Here is a 20,384-nt window from a genome sequence, read left to right on the forward strand (position 1 = left end):
CAAAGAAAGAGACAATAGGCAGGTGATCCAAAGCTTGATCAAATGGTGAATTATATGTAAGTAGTATTCCAAAGGAGGAGAGAGTGGAGAAACGGAGAAGTCCAAGAAAATAATTCCATACCTTAGTTTCCAGACTGTTGAATGCACAGCTTTCAATGAGAGGTAAAAAGAAGTGGGTGATGTACATGGCCACATTTGGAGAAATGTATAGTTCTCGGAAGGATTGGAGAGGGGAGGCAAGGCGCTGTAGGGTTATGAACAGGGATATTAGAATTGTAAACAGGAACCAGTATAAGTCAGCAATCAGAGTTTCTGGGTGAAGGGACCTGGGACAGCAGCAGCAGAGTTTGGGATTTTATAGAGTGTAGTGTGCGAGATGGGAGGCTGACCAGGAGAACATTTCAATTGTTAAGTGTGGAGGCAAGAGAAGCATAGATGAACATTCAGCAGCAGATGGGCTTAGCCAGGGGTGGAGGCAGATGGTATTATAAAGGTGGTCTTTGTGAAGGAGAAGAATGTCCAAGATGGTAATATAGGGCTGGATTCTTCCACCCCGCCCACCGCAAGAACGCCACGGGCGAGGCACTGACAATGGAAAAATCCATTGACCTCGGGCGGGAATCTCTGGTCGCCAGGTAAATGCGGCCGGAGAATCCCGCCCATAGAGTATGAGCGTAAATAACCTGGAATATAAAAACAGATTGTAAAAGTGTTTCCAAGCGTATAATTTAGGAGGAGAGGAAGTAAACTTTGGTTCCTTAGAGTCGGAGACATTAGAATGAATGAGGAAATGATAGACACATTGAACATAATTTTGCATAGACCTCCGCAGCTAGACACAGATTACATACCAGTAATAGAGGGAACCCAAGGGGTGAGCAAGGGTGAGGAACGTGAGGGTTTTTTGATTCTTTAATGGGATGTGAGTGTCACTGGCAAGACTAATGTTTGTTGCCCATCTCTAATTGCCCTTGAGAAGGTCGCATTGAGCTTGCCTTCTTGAACCGTTGCAGGTCATGTTGTGTAGGTACACCCACAGTGTTGTTAGGGAGGGAGTTCCAGGATTTTGACCCAGCGACAGTGAAGGAATGGCGACATAATTCCAAGTCAGGATAGTGTGTGACTTGGCGGGGAACCTCCAGGTGGTGGTGCTGGATTGTGTCTGCTGCTCTTTTCTTTCTATGTGCAAAGCCGTGGGTTGTAGAACATGTTGAGTACCTTGCATGTTTTTGGTGCTGCACTTATCCAGACAAGTCAAAGATATTCTCTCCCTAACCATGGGCACCTACATCAAGTGGACTGTGGCAGTTCAAGGCTTATTATGAAAATGAAAATGGAATGAAATGAAAATCTCTTATTGTCACAAGTAGGCTTCAATGAAGTTACTGTGAAAAGCCCCTCGTCGCCACATTCTGGCGCCTGTTCGGGGAGGCTGGTACGGGAATTATCACCTGTTCAAGGGCAATCATGGTGGGCAATAAAAATGACGGCCTAGCCAGCGATGGCCCATGACCTTTGAAAGAATTTTTAAAACGGCTGGCTTGTGCTTGTAGATGCTGGACAGAAATTGGAGTCAGGAGTGAATTACTCGCCACAGAATTGCCAACCTCTGTATTTATATGGCTAGTCCCGTTGTGTTTGTCAATGGTAATCCCCAGGACGCAGATAGTGGGGTGTTCAGCAATGCCTTGAATGTCAAGGAGTGATTGTTAGATTCTCTCTTGTTGGAGATGTTCATTAACTGGCAGTTGTCTGGCACAAATGTCTCTTGCACTTACCGGCCCAAGCCTCATTGTTGCCCAGGTCTTGCTGCACGTGGTCACAGAATGCTTCAGAACCTGAAGCGTTAGGATGGTCCGAACACTGATGTTCCCACTTCTGATGGAAGGAAGGTCACTGAAGAAACATCAGAAGATGGTTGAGCCTAGGGCAGTCCCCTGAGAATCTCCTACAGCAATTTCCAAGGAGTGAAATAGTTAACCTCTAAAAATCACGGAACCACAGAATTGTTGCTGTGCAGAGGAGGCATGTTGGTCCATTATGTCTGCACTGGCTCATCAAACAAGCATCACGGCTTAGTGCCATTCTCCTGCCTTTTCCTCGTACCCCTGCACATTGTTTCTATTCAAATGTCCTTTTAATGCCTTAATTGAACCTGGCTCCACCACATTTCCAGGCAGTACATTCCACACCTGAATCACTCATGTGAAATGTGTTTTCTCACATCACCTTTGCTTCTTTTACAAATCACTTCAAATCTGTGCCCTTTCATTCTTGGTTCTTTTTTACAGCAGGAACAGTTTCTGCCCCTCTACTCTGCCCAACCTCCATCTTCATTTGTTCTAGATATGACTCCAACCAGTGGAAGGTTTTACCCCAACCGACTCCAGTCTTGCTCAGGCTCCTCGATACTACACCGCAGCCTTGATGCAGTTCCTCTCACCTTGCCTCAGTTCCTCTCACCTTGCCTCAGTTCCTCTCACCTTGCCTCAGTTCCTCTCACCTTGCCTCAGTTCCTCTCACCTTGCCTCAGTTCCTCTCACCTTGCCTCAGTTCCTCTCACCTTGCCTCAGTTCCTCTCACCTTGCCTCAGTTCCTCTCACCTTGCTTCTTGGGCTCAGCTCTTTTGACCATGTTTGGACCCGGGCTGCAATGAGGCCTGGAGCCATGTGCCCTGTCAGAACCCAAACTGAGCATCAGTGAACAGATAATTGCAGTGCAAGTGTCGCATGATGGCACTGTTGTGAATACATTTTTCACTTTAATGATGATCGAGAGTAGACTGGTGGAAGTGGTAATAGGCTAGACTATATTTAGCCAATATCAAAAATATCAACACAGAAATAGTATTCTAAAATATAATTAAAGATCTATATAGTGCCTTTCACAACTACTGGACAACTTAAAGCACATTACAGCTAATTAAGTATTTTTGAAGCATAGTCCATGTTGTAATGTAGGAAACATGTCAGCTTGTGTATCTTGTCTACAAGAAGTAGGACATCCAAACCAGCCAATTACCGCCCCATCAGACTATTCGCGATCATCAGCAAATGATGGAAAGTGTCATCGACAGTGCCATCAAGAAGCACTTGCACATCAATAACCTGCTCACTGACTTTCATAAGAACATAAGAACTAGGAGCAGGAGTAGGCCATCTGGTCCCTCGAGCCTGCTCCGCCATTCAATGAGATCATGGCTGGTCTTTTGTGGACTCAGCTCCACTTTCCGGCCCGAACACCATAACCCTTAATCCCTTTATTCTTCAAAAAACTATCTATCTTTATCTTAAAAACACTTAATGAAGGAGCCTCAACTGCTTCACTGGGCAAGGAATTCCACAGATTCACAGCCCTTTGGGTGAAGAAGTTCCTCCTAAGCTCAGTCCTAAATCTACTTCCCCTTATTTTGAGGCTATGCCCCCTAGTTCTGTTTTCACCCGCCAGTGGAAACAACCAGCCCGCATCTATCCTATCTATTCCCTTCATAATTTTACATGTTTCTATAAGATTCCCCCCTCATACTTCTAAATTCCAACGAGTACAGTCCCAGTCTACTCAACCTCTCCTCGTAATCCAACCCCTTCAGCTAGGGATTAACCTAGTGAATCTCAGCTGCACACCCTCCAGTGCCAGTACGTCCTTTCTCAACTGAGGAGACCAAAACTGAACACAATACTCCAGGTGTGGCCTCACTAACGCCTTATGCAATTGCAGCATAACCTCCCTAGTCTTAAACTCCATCCCTCTAGCAATGAAGGACAACATTCCATTTGCCTTCTTAATCACCTGTTGCACCTGTAAACCAACTTTTTGTGACTCATGCACTAGCGTACCCAGGTCTCTCTGCACAGCAGCATGTTTTAATATTTATCATTTAAATAATAATCCCTTTTGCTGTTATTCCTACCAAACTGGATAAGCTCACATTTGTCAACATTGTCAACATTCCATCTGCCAGACCCTAGCCCATTCATTTAGCGTATCCAAATCCCTCTGCAGACTTCCAGTATCCTCTGCACTGTTTGCTTTACCACTCATCTTAGTGTCGTCTGCAAACTTGGACACATTGCCCTTGGTCCCCAGCTCCAAATCATCTATGTAAATTGTGAACAGTTGTGGGCCCAACACTGATCCCTGAGGGACACCACTAGCTACTGATTGCCAACCAGAGAAACACCCATTAATCCCCACTCTTTGCTTTCTATGAATTAACCAACCCCCTATCCATGCTACTACTTTACCCTTAATGCCATGCATCTTTATCTTATGCAGCAACCTTTTGTGTGGCACCTTGTCAAATGCTTTCTGGAAATCCAGATATACCATATCCATTGGCTCCCCGTTATCTACCGCACTGGTAATGTCCTCAAAAAATTCCACTAAATTAGTTAGGCACGACCTGCCCTTTATGAACCCATGCTGCGTCTGCCCAATGGGATAATTTCCATCCAGATGCCTCGCTATTTCTTCCTTGATGATAGATTCCAGCATCTTCCCCACTACTGAAGTTAAGCTCACTGGCCTATAATTACCCGCTTTCTGCCTCCCTCCTTTTTTAAACAGTGGTGTCACATTTGCTAAGGGGAGTTGAAAGATCAGGGCGGCATTTAAACATGGTGTCTCAATCCGCGAGTCATCTTCCTGCACTGGTGAGCTGAGCTGGCCAATGCAGGAAATTAGGTAAGTGTGGCCTCGGCGGGACATTCCTCGCCAAAACCCACGGCAAAGTCCCATTAAATAGAGCAATGTTTCTTGGTGCTGCAAGCACCGAGAAACACCCCGCTAAACGGGACTCTGTTTTCTGCTCCGTTAAATCACGTCCATAATTTTACAGCACAAAAGAGAGACCCTTCAGTCCATCGTATCTGTGACGGCCAACAAACATCAATCTTTCCAATCCCATCCCATTTTCCAGCACTTGACCCGTAGCAATGGCATTTCAAAGTTCATCTAAATGCTTCTCAAGTGTTAGGAGGGTTCCTGCTTCTACCAGCCTTTCAGGCATCGAGTTCCAGATTCCAATCACCCTCTGAGTGAAAACATTTCCCTCAAATCCACTGCCCCTTACCTTAATTCTATTGACATTTCTACAAAGGGGAAAAATTCCTTTCTCTGTTCCCTACCTGTATCCCTCATTAAGAAGTCTTACAACACCAGGTTAAAGTCCAACAGGTTTGTTTCAAACACTAGCTTTCGAAAGCGAGTGACATTGAAACAAACCTGTTGGACTTTAACCTGGTTTCGTAAGACTTCTTACTGTGCTCACCCCAGTCCAACGCCGACATCTCCACATTATGTATCCCTCATAATTTTGAACATCTCGACCATGTCCTCTCTAAGCCTACTCTACTCTATGGAGAAAACAACCCCAACCTTTATTCATTATTGCGACGCTCCAGCCAAGGCAAAATCCTGGTGAATCTCCTCTGCACCCTCTCTAGTGTAATCATATGCTTCCTATAGTATGGCAACCAGAACTGCACACAGTTCTTCAGCTGTGGACCAACTGCGTTTTATACAGCTCCAGGACAGTAGCATAGTGGGTAGCACTGTTGCTTCACAGTGCCAGGGTCCCAGGTTTAATTCCCGGCTTGAGTCACTGCCTGTGCGGAGTCTGCATGTTCTCCCCGTGTCTGCGTGGGTTTTCTCCGGGTGCTTCGGTTTCCTCCCACAATCCCGAAAGACATGCTGTTAGGAGAATTGGACATTCTGAATTCTCCCTCTGTGTACCCAAACAGGTGCCGGAGTGTGGCAACTAGGGGCTTTTCACAGTAACTTAATTGCAGTGTTAATGTAAGCCTACTTGTGACAATAAATATTATTATTATTATTATTATCCCTGCCCTTCGCCTCAGAGACTTTCAATTTGTCTCCCATTTAATTGCTTCAGTCTCTAATTATCCCCCAAATTACTAGATAATTGATCCTGCTCTTTTGCAACACTTGCTCATTTGGGCTTGTATAAGTATAATGTAGAGAGAATTTTTTTTTTGAATGTGGGCTTCGCCGGCTAGGCCAGTGTGTTGCCCATCTCTAATTGCCCTTGAGTATTGAGATGTATGGCAATCATTGTACCTGTTATACTGTTGGTTTTGTAATGTTAACCAGGCTAGATACTTTACATAGTCTGGAGCAACAAGGGCATTATGGTGTGTAAGAGGGTATGTAATAATGTTGCTCAAAGTGCATATTAAGCAGTTTGCCAGAAACAAACACTACAAACAAGATATTTCTGGTGTAGAACAAGGCTATGTTACGCAGGAGAGGACAATTACAGATACTTAATTAATTGTAAGCTTCACTGAAAATTCTTTCCTATTGTACAGAATAGCATTTAGCATTTTTACATCTTCAACCCTTTCATGGTGTCCTTTCATATGGAGGTTTCCCAATTCATTCCATTCAATTTAGTGCTAAAATTAGGACACTCTTCTTGCTACTGCTTGTATCTTGAAATGCTGTAGGAGACCAATATCCAAAATTAAAATGATTACCTTTAACTCAACGAAGCTCAGTCAGCTACGCACTTACTTTAAATGAGTTAAAAACGGGTGGCACAGTGGTTAGCACTGCTGCCTAGGGTACTGAGGACCTGGGTTCTATCCCAGCCTCGGGTCACTGTCTGTGTGGAATTTGCATGCTCTCCCCGTGTCTGCGTGGGTTTCACCCCCACAACCCGTTCTAAATTGCCTCTTAAGTCATTTTGGTAGGAATAATAGCAAAAGGGATTATTATTTAAATGATAAAATATTAAAACATGCCGCTGTGCAGAGACCTGGGTATGCTAGTGCATGAGTCGCAAAAAGTTGGTTTACAGGTGCAACAGGTGATTAAGAAGGCAAATGGAGTTTTTCCTTCATTGCTAGAGGGATGGAGTTTAAGACTAGGGAGGTTATGCTGCAATTGTATAAGGTGTTAGTGAGGCCACACCTGGAGTATTGTGTTCAGTATTGGTCTCCTTACCTGAGAAAGGACATACTGGCGCTGGAGGGTGTGCAGAGGAGATTCACTACGTTAATCCCAGAGCTGAAGGGGTTGGATTACGAGGAGAGGTTGAGTAGACTGGGACTGTACTCGTTGGAATTTAGAAGGATGCGGGGGATCTTATAGAAACATATAAAATTATGAAGGGAATAGATAGGATAGATCCGGGCAGGTTGTTTCCACTGGTGGGTGAAAGCAGAACTAGGGGGCATAGCTTCAAAATAAGGGGAAGTAGATTTAGGACTGAGCTTAGGAGGAACTTCTTCACCCAAAGGGTTGTGAATCTACGGAATTTGCTGCCCAGTGAAGCAGTTGAGGCTCCTTTATTAAATGTTTTTAAGATAAAGATAGATAGTTTTTTGAAGAATAAAGGGATTAAGGGTTATGGTGTTCGGGCCGGAAAGTGGAGCTGAGTCCACAAAAGATCAGCCATGATCTCATTGAATGGCGGAGCAGGCTCAAGGGCCAGATGGCCTACTCCTGCTCCTAGTTCTTATGTTCTTATGTTAATTGAAAAAAATAATTGGGTACTCTAAATTTATTTTTAAAAATTAGTTAAAAACATAGTTAAATAGTTTGTTAAATAATTAAATTAGTGACTCAGTTGTAATACTAACTCATTAAAATAAACTGCCGAAATAGGCAACCCACTCTTTTAGCAGGAATTTAAAAGCAAATTAACAGGGTAAATCTTGACTTTGTGCAATAGCATAAGAGTGAAAGCGAGATAGCAGCTCACTTTTCTTATCATCATTTAATTTCCATTGACTTCAATGGAATTGACTTCCTCCCACCTCCATAGCCTGTCATACCCTCCATGCCAATGAATGTTCCACTACAAACCTCCATGGCACTGAATACCTCCATGCCAACATATACCCCTCTACCCACCCCCATATAGCCCCTATGATAACGTTGTGCCAACCCATGCCCACCATACATTTTCTCTCACACTTGCCATCCCAACTCTGTGAATCTATGGGTGTAGATAAGAAAACCCATGGGGCAGAAAATATTTTTGGGGGTTGTCTACAGGCCCCCAAACAGCACTGGAGATGCAAGGGAAGGTATTAAACAAGAAATCAGAGATGCATGCACGGCAGCACGGTAGCACAAGTGGCTTCACAGCGCCAGGGTCCCAGGTTCGATTCCCTGCTGGGTCACTGTCTGTGTGGAGTCTACACGTTCTCCCCATGTCTGCGTGGGTTTCCTCCGGATGCTCCGGTTTACTCCCACTGTCCAAAGACGTGCACGATAAATTGGCCATGATAAATTGTCCTTAGGTTACGAGAGGTTATTGGGTTACAGGGATAGGGTGGAAGTGAGGGCTTAATGTGGGTCGGTGCGGACTGGATGGGCCAAATGGCCTCCTGCATTGTATGTTGCATGTTCTATGTTCTATTAAGTGTACAACTGTAAGAAAGCATATGGCATGCTTGCCTTCATAGGACAGGGTATCGAGTATAAAAGCACGGAAATTATGTTACAGTTATATAGAACGGTGGTTAGGCCACATTTGGAATACTGTGTCCAATTCTGGTCACCGCACTACCAGAAGGAAGTGGAGACTTTGGAGAGAGTACAGAAAAGATTTACCAGGATGTTGCCTGTTATGGAGGGTATTAGCTACAAGGAGAAATTGAATAAACTGGGATTGTTCTCCCTAGAGAGAGTTGTGATGTAGAGATGCCGGCGTTGGACTGGGGTGAGCACAGTAAGAAGTCTTAGAACACCAGGTTAAAGTCCAACAGGTTTGAAACAAACCTATTGGACTTTAACTTGGTGTTGTAAGACTTCTTAGAGAGAGCTGAGTGAAAGGGCAAACACAAGGCAGATGCAGGACAATGTGGCTAATTGTGAAGTTATACGCTTCAATGTGAAAAACAGAAAGGAAGAGTATTATTTCAATGGTGATATATTGGGAAGTTTGGACGTACAAAGGGATTGGAGTGTCTTTTACACCAGTCAATGAAAGTGGAGAGGCAGGTGCAGCATGCAATTAGGAAGGCAAACGGCATGTTGGCCTTCATTGCAAAGGGACTTGAGTTCAGAGGTAGGGATCTCTTACCAGGCATGGATTTTTGTAACGCTGCAAGCAGTTTTTCTTTCAATTAAAGGGCAGGGGTTTTAAATACCCTGACAGCTATCTTAACAGTTCTCTTGACAGTTCCAATGCATTTATGTACTTTATATGCACATCCATGTGTAATTTTATAAATCCCAAAGGGCACCTTACCTTTCCCAAAGATGGCCCTGGACCACATTCAAAAGGATACCCCACCTCTCCAAAGGAATCTGGTAACCTTAAACCTTCTCTAACGTGCACAAGTTGTGTTTTGAATATCTAGTCAGTGAAAATCAGATCAGCCTGAGGCAGCTCAGTTTAACATGTGCAGTGGACTCTATGAGCCACAGATGTGCACATTAGAACCTCAATCCTTCAGACAAAATGATAGGTACAGTGCTCAGGGGGAGAACTTTCATATTCTGTCTTCCAGGACCATTTTCATTACGAACCTTCAGGCCACAGAGGCAAGATCTACTCCAAAATCTGGCAAAACTATAAATTGGAATTTGATGCAAATGTATTAACACATTAAAAGGGGCGGGGGGAGTTATAATTGTGGGTCTCAAAACCGGTTCTCAGAGTCTAGGCCATTATATTTCAGCGCCAAGCATTCGCTCTTTCTGCTTCTTTTGTAACAGAGGACACAAAATCTAAATGATGCATTGTTCCACGTTGTGGACCCCTGTAGAGCTTGAGCTGATAATGAATAGAAAGGGAAAGGCTGCAGTTTCCATTAAGAGGAAGGGGATACTGAGAAAGATCCAGGAGCAGGCAGTAAATGGAGGAATTTAATTTCCAGATCACAAACCCCTCCCCAACACAAACCAGGAATGGATCAACATTTCCGTCAAGGCAGAAACCTAATTGAAGAGGTAATGGGAGCTAACCAATTAATGTTGAGGGAGAGGGAGGAATGGAGGCAGGACACCAGGCAAGTGGGCTGTGTTCTGGTCTGACCCGGCAGCCATTGTTGTGGTTGCCGTCTGTAAATGATTTATGAAAAGAAAGAATCTGCACATTCGTAGCAACATCGGAGCCGAAGTCAGCAATTCAACCATTCGAGCCTGCTCCGCCATACAATCAGATCATGACTGATCACTTCCTGGACCAAATCCGCCTTCCTGTCTGTTCCCATAGCCCTTTGACCCATTTTTAAAATCAGAAATATATCTATCTCCTTGAAACCATTTAATGATTCAGACTTCACCGCACTATGGGGCAGTGAGTTTCACAAATTCACCACAGTTGTAAATCTACCCCCTTTCAACCTATATATGTGACCTTTCGTTCTAGAATGCCCCACAAGGGGGAACATTTGGTCTACGTTTACTTTATCAACCCCATTTAGTATTTGATACTCCTCGATCAGATCCCCTCTCATCCTTCTAAACTCCAGCGAGTATAAGCCCAAACTGTTTAATCTCTCCTCATACGTCAACCCTTTCATCCCCGGAATCAATCTGGTGAACCTCATCTGAACTGCCTCCAATGCCACCACATCCTTCCTCAAATAAGGAGACCAAGGTCCCCGGAGAAGCGTTCGGGAGCCTCTTGAGCGAGAACTACGTGGCGCGGGTTAGGGGCCCCCCCGCGATTCCCCGCACGAAATCGGCTGAGTTCCCGACATGGTGGTTCTAACCACCTATTGCCTGTCGGGAATGTCGGCTGCGCGGACTTCCGACCGGAAGTGCGGGTCCCCGTATCCACAACCAGAGCTGCGAGAAGCACTCCAGGGCCCTGCCAGCCCCCTGCGGGGTGGAGAATCACTCAGTACTTTCTTAAGGAAAATCCAGAGTGAAACACCAGCGTAAACATATCCCCATTATTGGAGAAACCAGCCCCACATCGCTACTTTTATACTCCAAGTAGGTCAGGGCAGCTGGAGAGCTAGAACCAGGGATAGGGTAGGGAAACATCAGTGACATTAAAATTCCATTGCTGTGCAATATATGTCAAAACTGTCATTTTTCAAAAATCACATAAAATGTTTCAACACCGTCAATCCTGTTCTCGATGGGCTGGAGCTGTTGAGCTTCACACAGCAGCCTCCCACTCCCACAAAAATCTTGGCGTGTTAGAAGTTGAGCTCTTCACGAGCCACTGAATTACCTAAATATGCCCAATTAACAGTCCGGCTTTCTTTACTTTCAAAGAACAAAGAACAAAGAAATGTACAGCAGAGGAACAGGCCCTTCGGCCCTCCAAGCCCGTGCCGACCTTGCTGCCCGTCTAAACTAAAATCTTCTACACTTCCTGGGTCCGTATCCCTCTATTCCCATCCTATTCATGTATTTGTCAAGATGCCTCTTAAATGTCACTATCGTCCCTGCTTTCACCACCTCCTCCGGCAGCGAGTTCCAGGCACCCACCACCCTCTGTATAAAAAAACTTGCCTCATACATCTCATCTAAACCTTGCCCCTCGCATCTTAAACCTATGCCCCCTAGTAATTGACCCCTCTACCCTGGGCAAAAGCCTCTGACTATCCACTCTGTCAATGCCCCTCATCATTTTGTAGACCTCTATCAGGTCGCCCCTCAACCTCCGTCGTTCCAGTGAGAACAAACCGAATTTATTCAACCGCTCTTCATAGCTAATGCCCTCCATACCAGGCAACATCTCTTCTGCAACCTCTCTAGAGCCTCCACATCCTTCTGGTAGTGTGGCGACCAGAATTGAACACTATACTCCAAGTGTGGCCAAACTAAGGTTCTATACAGCTGCAACATGACTTGCCAATTCTTATACTCAATGCCCCGGCCAATGAAGGCAAGCATGCCGTATGCCTTCTTGACTACCTTCTCCACCTGTGTTGCCCCATTCAGTGACCTGTGGACCTGTACACCGAGATCTCTCTGACTGTCAATAATCTTGAGGGTTCTACCATTCACTGTATATTCCCATCTGCATTAGACCTTCCAAAATGCATGATCTCACATTTGTCCATTAAACTCCATCTGCCATCTCTCCACCCAAGTCTCCAAACGATCTAAATCCTGCTGTATCCTCTGACAGTCCTCATCGCTATCCACAATTCCACCAACCTTTGTGTCGTCTGCAAACTTACTAATCAGACCAGTTACATTTTCCTCCAAATCATTTATATAGACTACGAACAGCAAAGGTCCCAGCACTGATTCCTGCGGAACACCACTAGTCACAGCCCTCCAATTAGAAATGCACCCTCCCATTGCTACTCCCTGCCTTCTATGACCTATGATGTGGAGATGCCGGCGTTGGACTGGGGTGAGCATAGTAAGAAGTCTTACAACACCAGGTTAAAGTCCAACAGGTTTGTTTCAAACACTAGCTTTCAGGTGAAGGAGGAAGGAGCAGTGCTCCGAAAGCTAGTGTTTGAAACAAACCTGTTGGACTTTAACCTGGTGTTGTAAGACTTCTTACTGTTCTATGACCTAGCCAGTTCTGTATCCACCTTGCCAGCTCACCCCTGATCCTGTGTGACTTCTGGTATCCTCTGGTACCAGTCTGCCATGAGGGACCTGTCAAAGGCCTTACTGGAGTCCATATGGACAACATCCACTGCCCCACCTGCATCTATCATCTTTGTGACCTCCTCGAAAAACTCTATCAAGTTAGTGAGACACGACCTCCCCTTCACAAAACCGTGCTGCCTCACACTAATACGTCCATTTGCTTCCAAATGGGAGTAGATCCTGTCTCGAAGAATTCTTTCCAGTAATTTCCCTACCACTGACATAAAGCTCACCGGCCTGTAATCCCCTGGATTATCCTTGCAACCCTTCTTAAACAAAGAAACACCATTGGCTATTCTCCAGTCCTCTGGGACATCCACTGAAGTTTTCTGTCAAGGCCTCAGCAATTTCCTCTCTAGCCTCCTTTAGTATTCTGAGGTAGATCCCATCAGGCGCTGGGGACTTATCTACCTTAATATTTTTCAAGACGTCCAATATCTCGTCTTTTTGGATCTCAATGTGATTCAGGCTATCTACACGCTCTTCTCCAGACTCAACATCCACCAATTCCTTCTCTTTGGTGAATACTGATGCAAAGTGTTCATTTAGTACCTCGCCCATTTCCTCTACTCCACACATAGATTCCCTTGCCTATCCTTCAGTGGGCCATCCCTTTCCCTGGCTACCCTCTTGCTTTTTATGTACGTGTAAAAGCCTTGGGATTTTCCTTAACCCTATTTGCCAATGGTTTTTCGTGACCCCTTCTAGCCCTCCTGACTCCTTGCTTAAGTTCCTTCCTACTTTCCTTATATTCCACACAGGCTTCATCTGTTCCCAGCCTTCTGGCCCTGACAAATGCCACCTTTTTCTTTTTGACGAGGCCTACAATATCTATCGTTATCCAAGGTTCCCGAAATTGGCCATATTTATCCTTCTTCCTCACAGGAACATGCCGATCCAAATTCCTTTCAACTGACATTTGAAAGCCTCCCACATGTCAGATGTTGATTTACCCTCAAACATCCGCCCCCAATCTAGGTTCTTCAGTTCCTGCCTAATATTGTTATAATTAGCATTCCCCCTTTTTAGCACATTCACTCTAGGACCACTCTCATCCTTGTCCACCAGCACTTTAAAACTTACTGAATTGTGGTCACTGTTCCCGAAATGCTCCCCTACTGAAACTTCTACCACCTATCTGCTCCTCTATCTCCCGCTGGCTGTTGGGAGGTCTGTAGTAAACCCCCAACATTTTGACTGCACCCTTCTTATTCCTGATCTCTACCCATATAGCCTCGCTGCCCTCTGAGGTGTCCTCCCGTAGTACAGCTGTGATATTCTCCCTAACCAGTAGCGCAACTCCGCCACCCCTTTTACATCCCCCTCTATCCCGCCTGAAACATCTCATTCCTGGAAAGTTTAGCTGCCAATCCTGTCCTTCCCTCAACCAGGTCTCTGTAATGGCAACAACATCATAGTTCCAAGTACTAATCCAAGCTCTATGTTCATCTGCCTTACCCGTAGTACTTCTTGCATTAAAACATAGCACTTCAGGCCACCAGACCCGCTGTTTTCAGCAACATCTCCCTGTCTGCTCTTCCTCAGAGCCATACTGGCCCTATTCCCTAGTTCTCCCTCAATGCTTTCACCTTCTGACCTATTGCTCCGGTACCCACCCCCCTGCCATACTAGTTTAAACCCTCCCGTGTGACACTAGCAAACCTCGCGGCCAGGATATTTAAGCCTCTCCAGTTTAGATGCAACCATTCCTTCTTATAGGTCACACCTGCCCCGGAAGATCTCCCAGTGGTCCAGATAACAGAAACCCTCCCTCCTACACCAGCTGTTTAGCCATGTGTTTAGCTGCTCTTTCTTCCTATTTCTAGCCTCACTGGCACGTGGCACAGGGAGTAATCCCGAGATTACAACCCTAGAGGTCCTGTCTTTTAACTTTCTGCCTAGCTCCCTGAACTCCTGCTGCAGGACCTCATGCCCCTTCCTGCGTATGTCATTAGTACAACGACCTCTGCCTGTTTGCCCTCCCCCTTCAGGTTGCCCGCTACCCGTTTGGAGACATCCTGGACCTTGGCACCAGGGAGGCAGCATACCATCCTGGAGTCTCTTTCACGTCCACAGAAGTGCCTATCTGTGCCCCTGACTATAGAGTCCCCTATGACTATTGCTCTTCTGCGCTTTGACCCTCCCTTCTGAACATCAGAGCCAGCCGTGGTGCCACTGCTCTGGCTGCTGCTGTTTTCCCCTGATAGGCTATCCCCCCCGACAGTATCCAAAGGGGTATACCTGTTCGAGAGGGGGACAACCACAAGGGATTCCTGCACTGACTGCCTGCCCCTTCTGGTGGTCACCCATTTCTCTGCCTGCACCTTGGGTGTGACTACATTTATATAACTGCTATTTATGATGCTTTCCGCCACCTGCATGCTCCTAAGTGCATCCAACTGCTGCTCCAACCAAATCATGCATTCTGTGAGGAACTCTAGTTGGGGTGCACGTTCTGCAGATTAAGCCATCCGGGACGGTGGAAGCCTCCCGGACCTGCCACACCTTACAGTCATAGCACAAGTTTTTTACACAGAGGGTAGTGGGTGCCTGGAACTCGCTACCGGAGGAGGTGGTGGAAGCAGGGACGATAGTGACATTTAAGGGGCATCTTGACAAATACATGAATAGAATGGGAATAGAGGGATACGGACCCAGGAAGTGTAGAAGATTGTAGTTTAGTCGGGCAGCATGGTCGGCATGGGCTTGGAGGGCCGAAGGGCCTGTTCCTGTTCTGTACATTTCTTTGTTCTTTGTTCTTTGTTCACTCCACCCCTCTAATTGACATTGCGTCAATTAATTAGTAAATTAAATTTTTTTTTAAAAAATGTTTAAGTTACTGTTAACTATATGTTTCCTAGCACTAGATTTCTACTATAAATTTGAAAACTAAATACAGTACTCTCCAATCTCTGGCTTAGATACCCCTCTATATTATAATTAAGTAATTATGTTTAACAATGTTTCATTTTTAAATTTAGTGTAGATTCCCAACCAGCCAATCAGGTCACAGCTTTACTGTGATGTCACTTCAGTTTTCCCTCCCACACAATTTGAAAAGGTAATAAAAATAAAAATAAAATTCACTTACCTTCCCAGGATGCTCTTTGGTTCTCTCCCTGCAGATTAAAAGTTACAGACCAGAAGAAAGAGAGTGAACAAAACGGCAGGGAAAAAGCACCTTCTCCCACTCTGCACCGAATTACCTCACTGCGCCAAATTACCACGTTCCAATTCCCACACTGGATGTGTCTCACTCACTCAGGCTGTGTCTCCTTGACCTGCGCAAAGCTTTCCCTCTCTCCCCTGCCTTAGAAAATCATCAGGGTGAGGGCGGGAGGTGACACACCACCCCGCTGGTCACTGGCTCATTTCATTTAGTCTCCCACCTCTATGCTGACCCAATTCATGACAGGAAAATCCGGCGCTGCATATCAGGAAAACTCATACTGCTCTCCTGTGCTTTCTGGTGGTTACAGTAAGAAGTCTTACAACACCATGTTAAATCTTGCATCATTGAATTTGTCTATATATGTGTTTGTGGAACCCCACCTCTTCATTCACCTGAAGAAGGAGCAGTGCTCCGAAAGCTAGTGATTCCAAACAAGCCTGTTGGACTTTAACCTGGTTTTGTAAGACTTCTTCCTGTGCCCACCCCAGTCCAACGCCGGTATCTCCACATTATGGTGGTTCGTTATAAATTGATTTCCTTCCTGAGGGAAAGTCACTTGCCTGCCTACTCGGAGGTGGAAATAATGTAGAAGTTGGGGAACAATCTGTAATATAATCGCTAAGCGAGATTGAGGAAAACATTCATCCATCAAAGTGAAATGGATGCAACAACTGTCTCTACAATATCTACATAAATGCTGACACTAAAAAATAATTTTATTTTGCAGGTCTTGGGAAATAAATAGTCTCCAGTGGAGTTCAAGGCTATTAATTCAACTGTACTAATGCATAGAAGACTCCGGAATGCTTCATTCACACTTCAGAATCAGGGAACGAGCACAGAAATTTTCAAACTGTTACTGAATTCATTTCAAAAAGGAATAGGTCACGATTTTTACGGAAAACCTTTTTGTTATGATTTGTTATGGAAATTAGACTGTAACAATGCCTTTTTGACTCAAATAGTCACAAAAACATCCACAGTAATTCCCTTTGTGTACACTTCTGCCTATAATGTGCAGATTTTGGAAAACATGAGCCAGGAGTCAAAGCTATCCAGTACATCCCAATTCCTTCCTGTCATTTCAAAACCTGCCCTTATCTTTAGGCTTTTGGCTGTCATTTTTCATCATCCTTTTCCTTATTTCATAGAATTTACAGTGCAGAAGGAGGCTATTCAGCCCATCGGGTCTGCACCGACTCTTGGAAAGAGCACACTACCCACACCTCTACCCCATCCCCATAACCCAGTAACCCTACCCAACATTAAGGGCAATTTTGGACACTAAGGGCAATTTAGCACGGCCAATCCACCTAACCTGCACATCTTTGGACTTATCTATGCCTTTCTGTGCCTTCTTGCCGATAGTGAGCACCTTTTTGCAGATAAGTGAGCATTGATGTTGTTCACAGTGAAAATGATGTTTGGTACAGTAGCCTGCTGGTTTTAGTCCTGGCAACTCATAGGTGGTGATTGTATGTCCCACCATATAAAATGTAAAAATTGAATTAAGGACCATAAATAAATAAGTGATCCAATAAGGAATTCAGGATAAATTTATTTCCCTGCATGAAGTAGTTGAGGTGAATAGGCTAGATGCATTTAAAGGGAAATTTGGATACAAAGATGAGGGAGAAGGAATGAAAAGATATACAGAGGTGAAGAGAAATGTTTTGTCTCAACGGGCAGTTAGTCTGTGGAATTCTCTTCCCCAGAAATCAGTGGAGGCTCGGTCATTCAATCGTTCAACGCAGAGTTAGACAGATTTTTGTTGGACAAGAGAGTTATGCAGGAGCGTGCAGGGGTGAACTGGGGAGCAGATGTCAAAATGGTGCTGAGACACAGCCAGATCGGCCATGATCTTATTGAATGGCAGAGCAGGCTCATGGCACTGAATGGCCTACTCCTAAGTCCTATATTCTGATATAAAGTGAGAAGAAGTAGATTGGCAAATCTCATGTGGAGCATAAACATTAACTTGGGCCAAATGGCCTGTTTCTGTGCTGAACATTCTCTGAAATTCTCGAACTTCAGCAAACTCAACAATTTTCAACCCTTGCAACATTTTTGAATTGTCCAGGAGTTTGGGGAGCCTATTGTTTCTCCATGGCAACGCCTCAGCCAACCAGAGTTGACTTGCCAACCAATCAGCCCCTTTTCTTTCACTCTTTAGTGTAGATTGTTGTGATCATTTGAAATTTGGCGTTGTTGTATTCGTCCTGATGAGTGCAAGATGAAAAACTTCGGCAACATGTCTCTTTTTCCAGCAATATTCAATAATTTTTGGACTGCTGCATGACACTTTAAGTTTTATTGTAAAAACTCAACTGCAACCTGTAACTCCTATCCATCTGGCATACACGTGACTCGAGGTTCTAAGTTTTGTCGTAATGCCCCCCCCCCCCCCCCGGAAACTAGAGTGGCAAGTAAAACAATGCAAGGGTCACTTTTATCCCAAGGGCAAATAAAAAACAAACCAAACTGTAGCTCCAGGTGGACGCATTGAGCTCACCAGCTAGTAGATGAGCTGTACAGACCAGGAAGCTGCCAGGTTTGAAGCACACAAAGTTTGTGCTGAGGTGACTGATCTCCAACAGGATAGGGTTTCCGCACCTGCTGGAAAAGTGCATGTGAGGATATTGATCGAATCAGAGTCAATGCTGATGCCTGTGCACAGCCTGCTGAATATTCATTATAATGGCTGACAGCTGAATAATGGATGAGATACGGGATGGAAACTGGTGTCAGTGGAACCATACCAAATATTTTGCACTGTTAAGAAAGTTGACAAAGCAGTTAGTTCAAGCTGAAGCACTATGGTCCACTGAATTGAAAATGCTGATTATTTTGTACCTATTACAGGTCATCCAGAACACACCCTTACCAATTTCCATTTTTAGTTTTATCCATTACCCACCATCAATGAAACTCCTACTTTTCCTCCATTGCAGGTGCTGGCTCTGGGAAGCTCTTTCCTCTTTTCCTTTTCCTTGTCTTGAAAGCTCAAAGTTGACCAAGACTGGAGGGCTGCTGTCCTCTCTAATCCTGTCTACAAACCTCGCATAACTGGATATGATACAAGAAAAAACTTTACTTGATAACATTCCATCACGTCCAGCAATATTAAGTCTGTTCCTGAACTTTATTCTCTCTCATTATAGCTTCCGGTATACCTTATTCCCCCCCTATAAACTTCAAGATTTTTGAATTGCAGATGAACATAGGAAGATGGAGAGTAGCTGCGGTGAATTCCTTGACTCCTGTTGTCTTTGCATTCTTTACATTTTTCTAAAACACAACCTTGGCATCGCCTAATTACCACTTTTTAGAATCTCAAATCCTGGAGTCTTTGCTGTTTATAACCTTGGCCCATGTTGTACATTGGTCTAATGTCGATTGCTTTCAATGTTTATGCTGGAATTTTCGAGCAGAAACACTGAAATAGACAAAAAAGGTACTGAAGTTAATGAGAATTTTTTACTTTTGTAGTTAACTTTTAGGAGTTTTACTGTTTTTTAAATTGTGAATAAATACTTAAGTGACACAACACTCTTGCCTCTGTGTAAAGATTGTGGGTTTTATCCCCAGTATGGATAAGCACAAAGTCTGGGCTGACATGTTCACTGCGCGTGATCCACATTCCAACACAACTCACCAGAATCAGCTGAGGAAGGTGCACTGGGTACTGACTGTAAAGTAAAGATGGGTCACAGTTGTGGGGGACAGGTGGGGGGGGGGGGGGGGGGGGGGGGTCCCAGGCAGCAGCAGCGGCCCAGATTGTATTTATGGCCTCTATAAGTTTACTCCTCCAAACCCACAAAAATAACTCAAGACTTAGCTTTCCTAAGCCTTTTCTCCACCATCATCTGAGGAAGTGTTCAGGCTCTGACCAGTTATTTCCTAAAATTGTAAACGAGGTTCTATTTACATCACCGGACCTTCATCATTCATTTTCACCATAACGGGAGTGGGGCCATTGGCATATTATTTCTTCCCTGGTTTCCTTCAAGCCTCCTTATTTTTCCTTCAGTTGTTAGAAACATAGAAAATAGGATCAGGAGGAGGCCATTTTGCCCTTCGAGTCTGCACCACCATTCAATATGAAGTCTTGCAACACCAGGTTAAAATCCAACAGGTTTGTTTGGAATCACTAGCTTTCAGAGCGCAGCTCCTTCCTCAGGTGTGTCTTGTTGCTAACTTTGCCTTAGTTTAATTGCTCTGTTTTATCACCTTTGCTCTTGAGTCGCCAGGTATCCTTATGATACCGCCACGTGGTTCAAGTCCGAGAATTGATCAATAATCCAATACACCGATTAGTAAGATTTAAATCAAAGCACATTTATTATACACAGTAATCACTACTCATGTACAAATTCTACGTCTAAGCTACTTCTACAGCTAATAGGCCAATACTTAACTTGGAACTGGCCCACCAGGTCAGGGAAACGAATGGCCTTTCGTTCGGGTTCTGAGCCTGCGGGATTCGAAGTTGGTACAGATTGGTAGCTAGGAGCGCCTATCTCATAGCGAGTGTTGAAGTAAGACTTGCTGGATATCGGCGGCGGCTGAACCGGTCACTGTCAAGGGTTGGTTTGCGTTGCTGAGTGACCTGGTCAAAAGAACGATTTGAACTTGGGCTTAATTCTTATAGTCCACAGGGGCT

The 20,384-nt window shown here is 44.7% G+C and overlaps 1 protein-coding gene across 5 annotated transcripts in view; it reads left to right on the top strand.

Annotated features, from left to right (window-relative positions):
- The window catches only part of kif6 (kinesin family member 6), an 848,078-nt gene extending 828,808 nt beyond the window's left edge, over positions 1-19,270 (top strand). For all 5 annotated transcript variants that reach the window (XM_072500179.1, XM_072500178.1, XM_072500180.1 and 2 more), the window contains one exon: positions 16,449-19,270. In XM_072500179.1, the coding sequence (XP_072356280.1) occupies positions 16,449-16,506 (58 nt within the window). In that variant the 3' untranslated portion in view covers positions 16,507-19,270. The remainder of the gene's footprint in view (positions 1-16,448) is intronic.
- Positions 19,271-20,384: the final 1,114 nt, after the last annotated feature.

Source organism: Scyliorhinus torazame, chromosome 4 (genome assembly GCF_047496885.1).
Source record: "Scyliorhinus torazame isolate Kashiwa2021f chromosome 4, sScyTor2.1, whole genome shotgun sequence".
Classification (NCBI taxonomy): domain Eukaryota; kingdom Metazoa; phylum Chordata; class Chondrichthyes; order Carcharhiniformes; family Scyliorhinidae; genus Scyliorhinus; species Scyliorhinus torazame.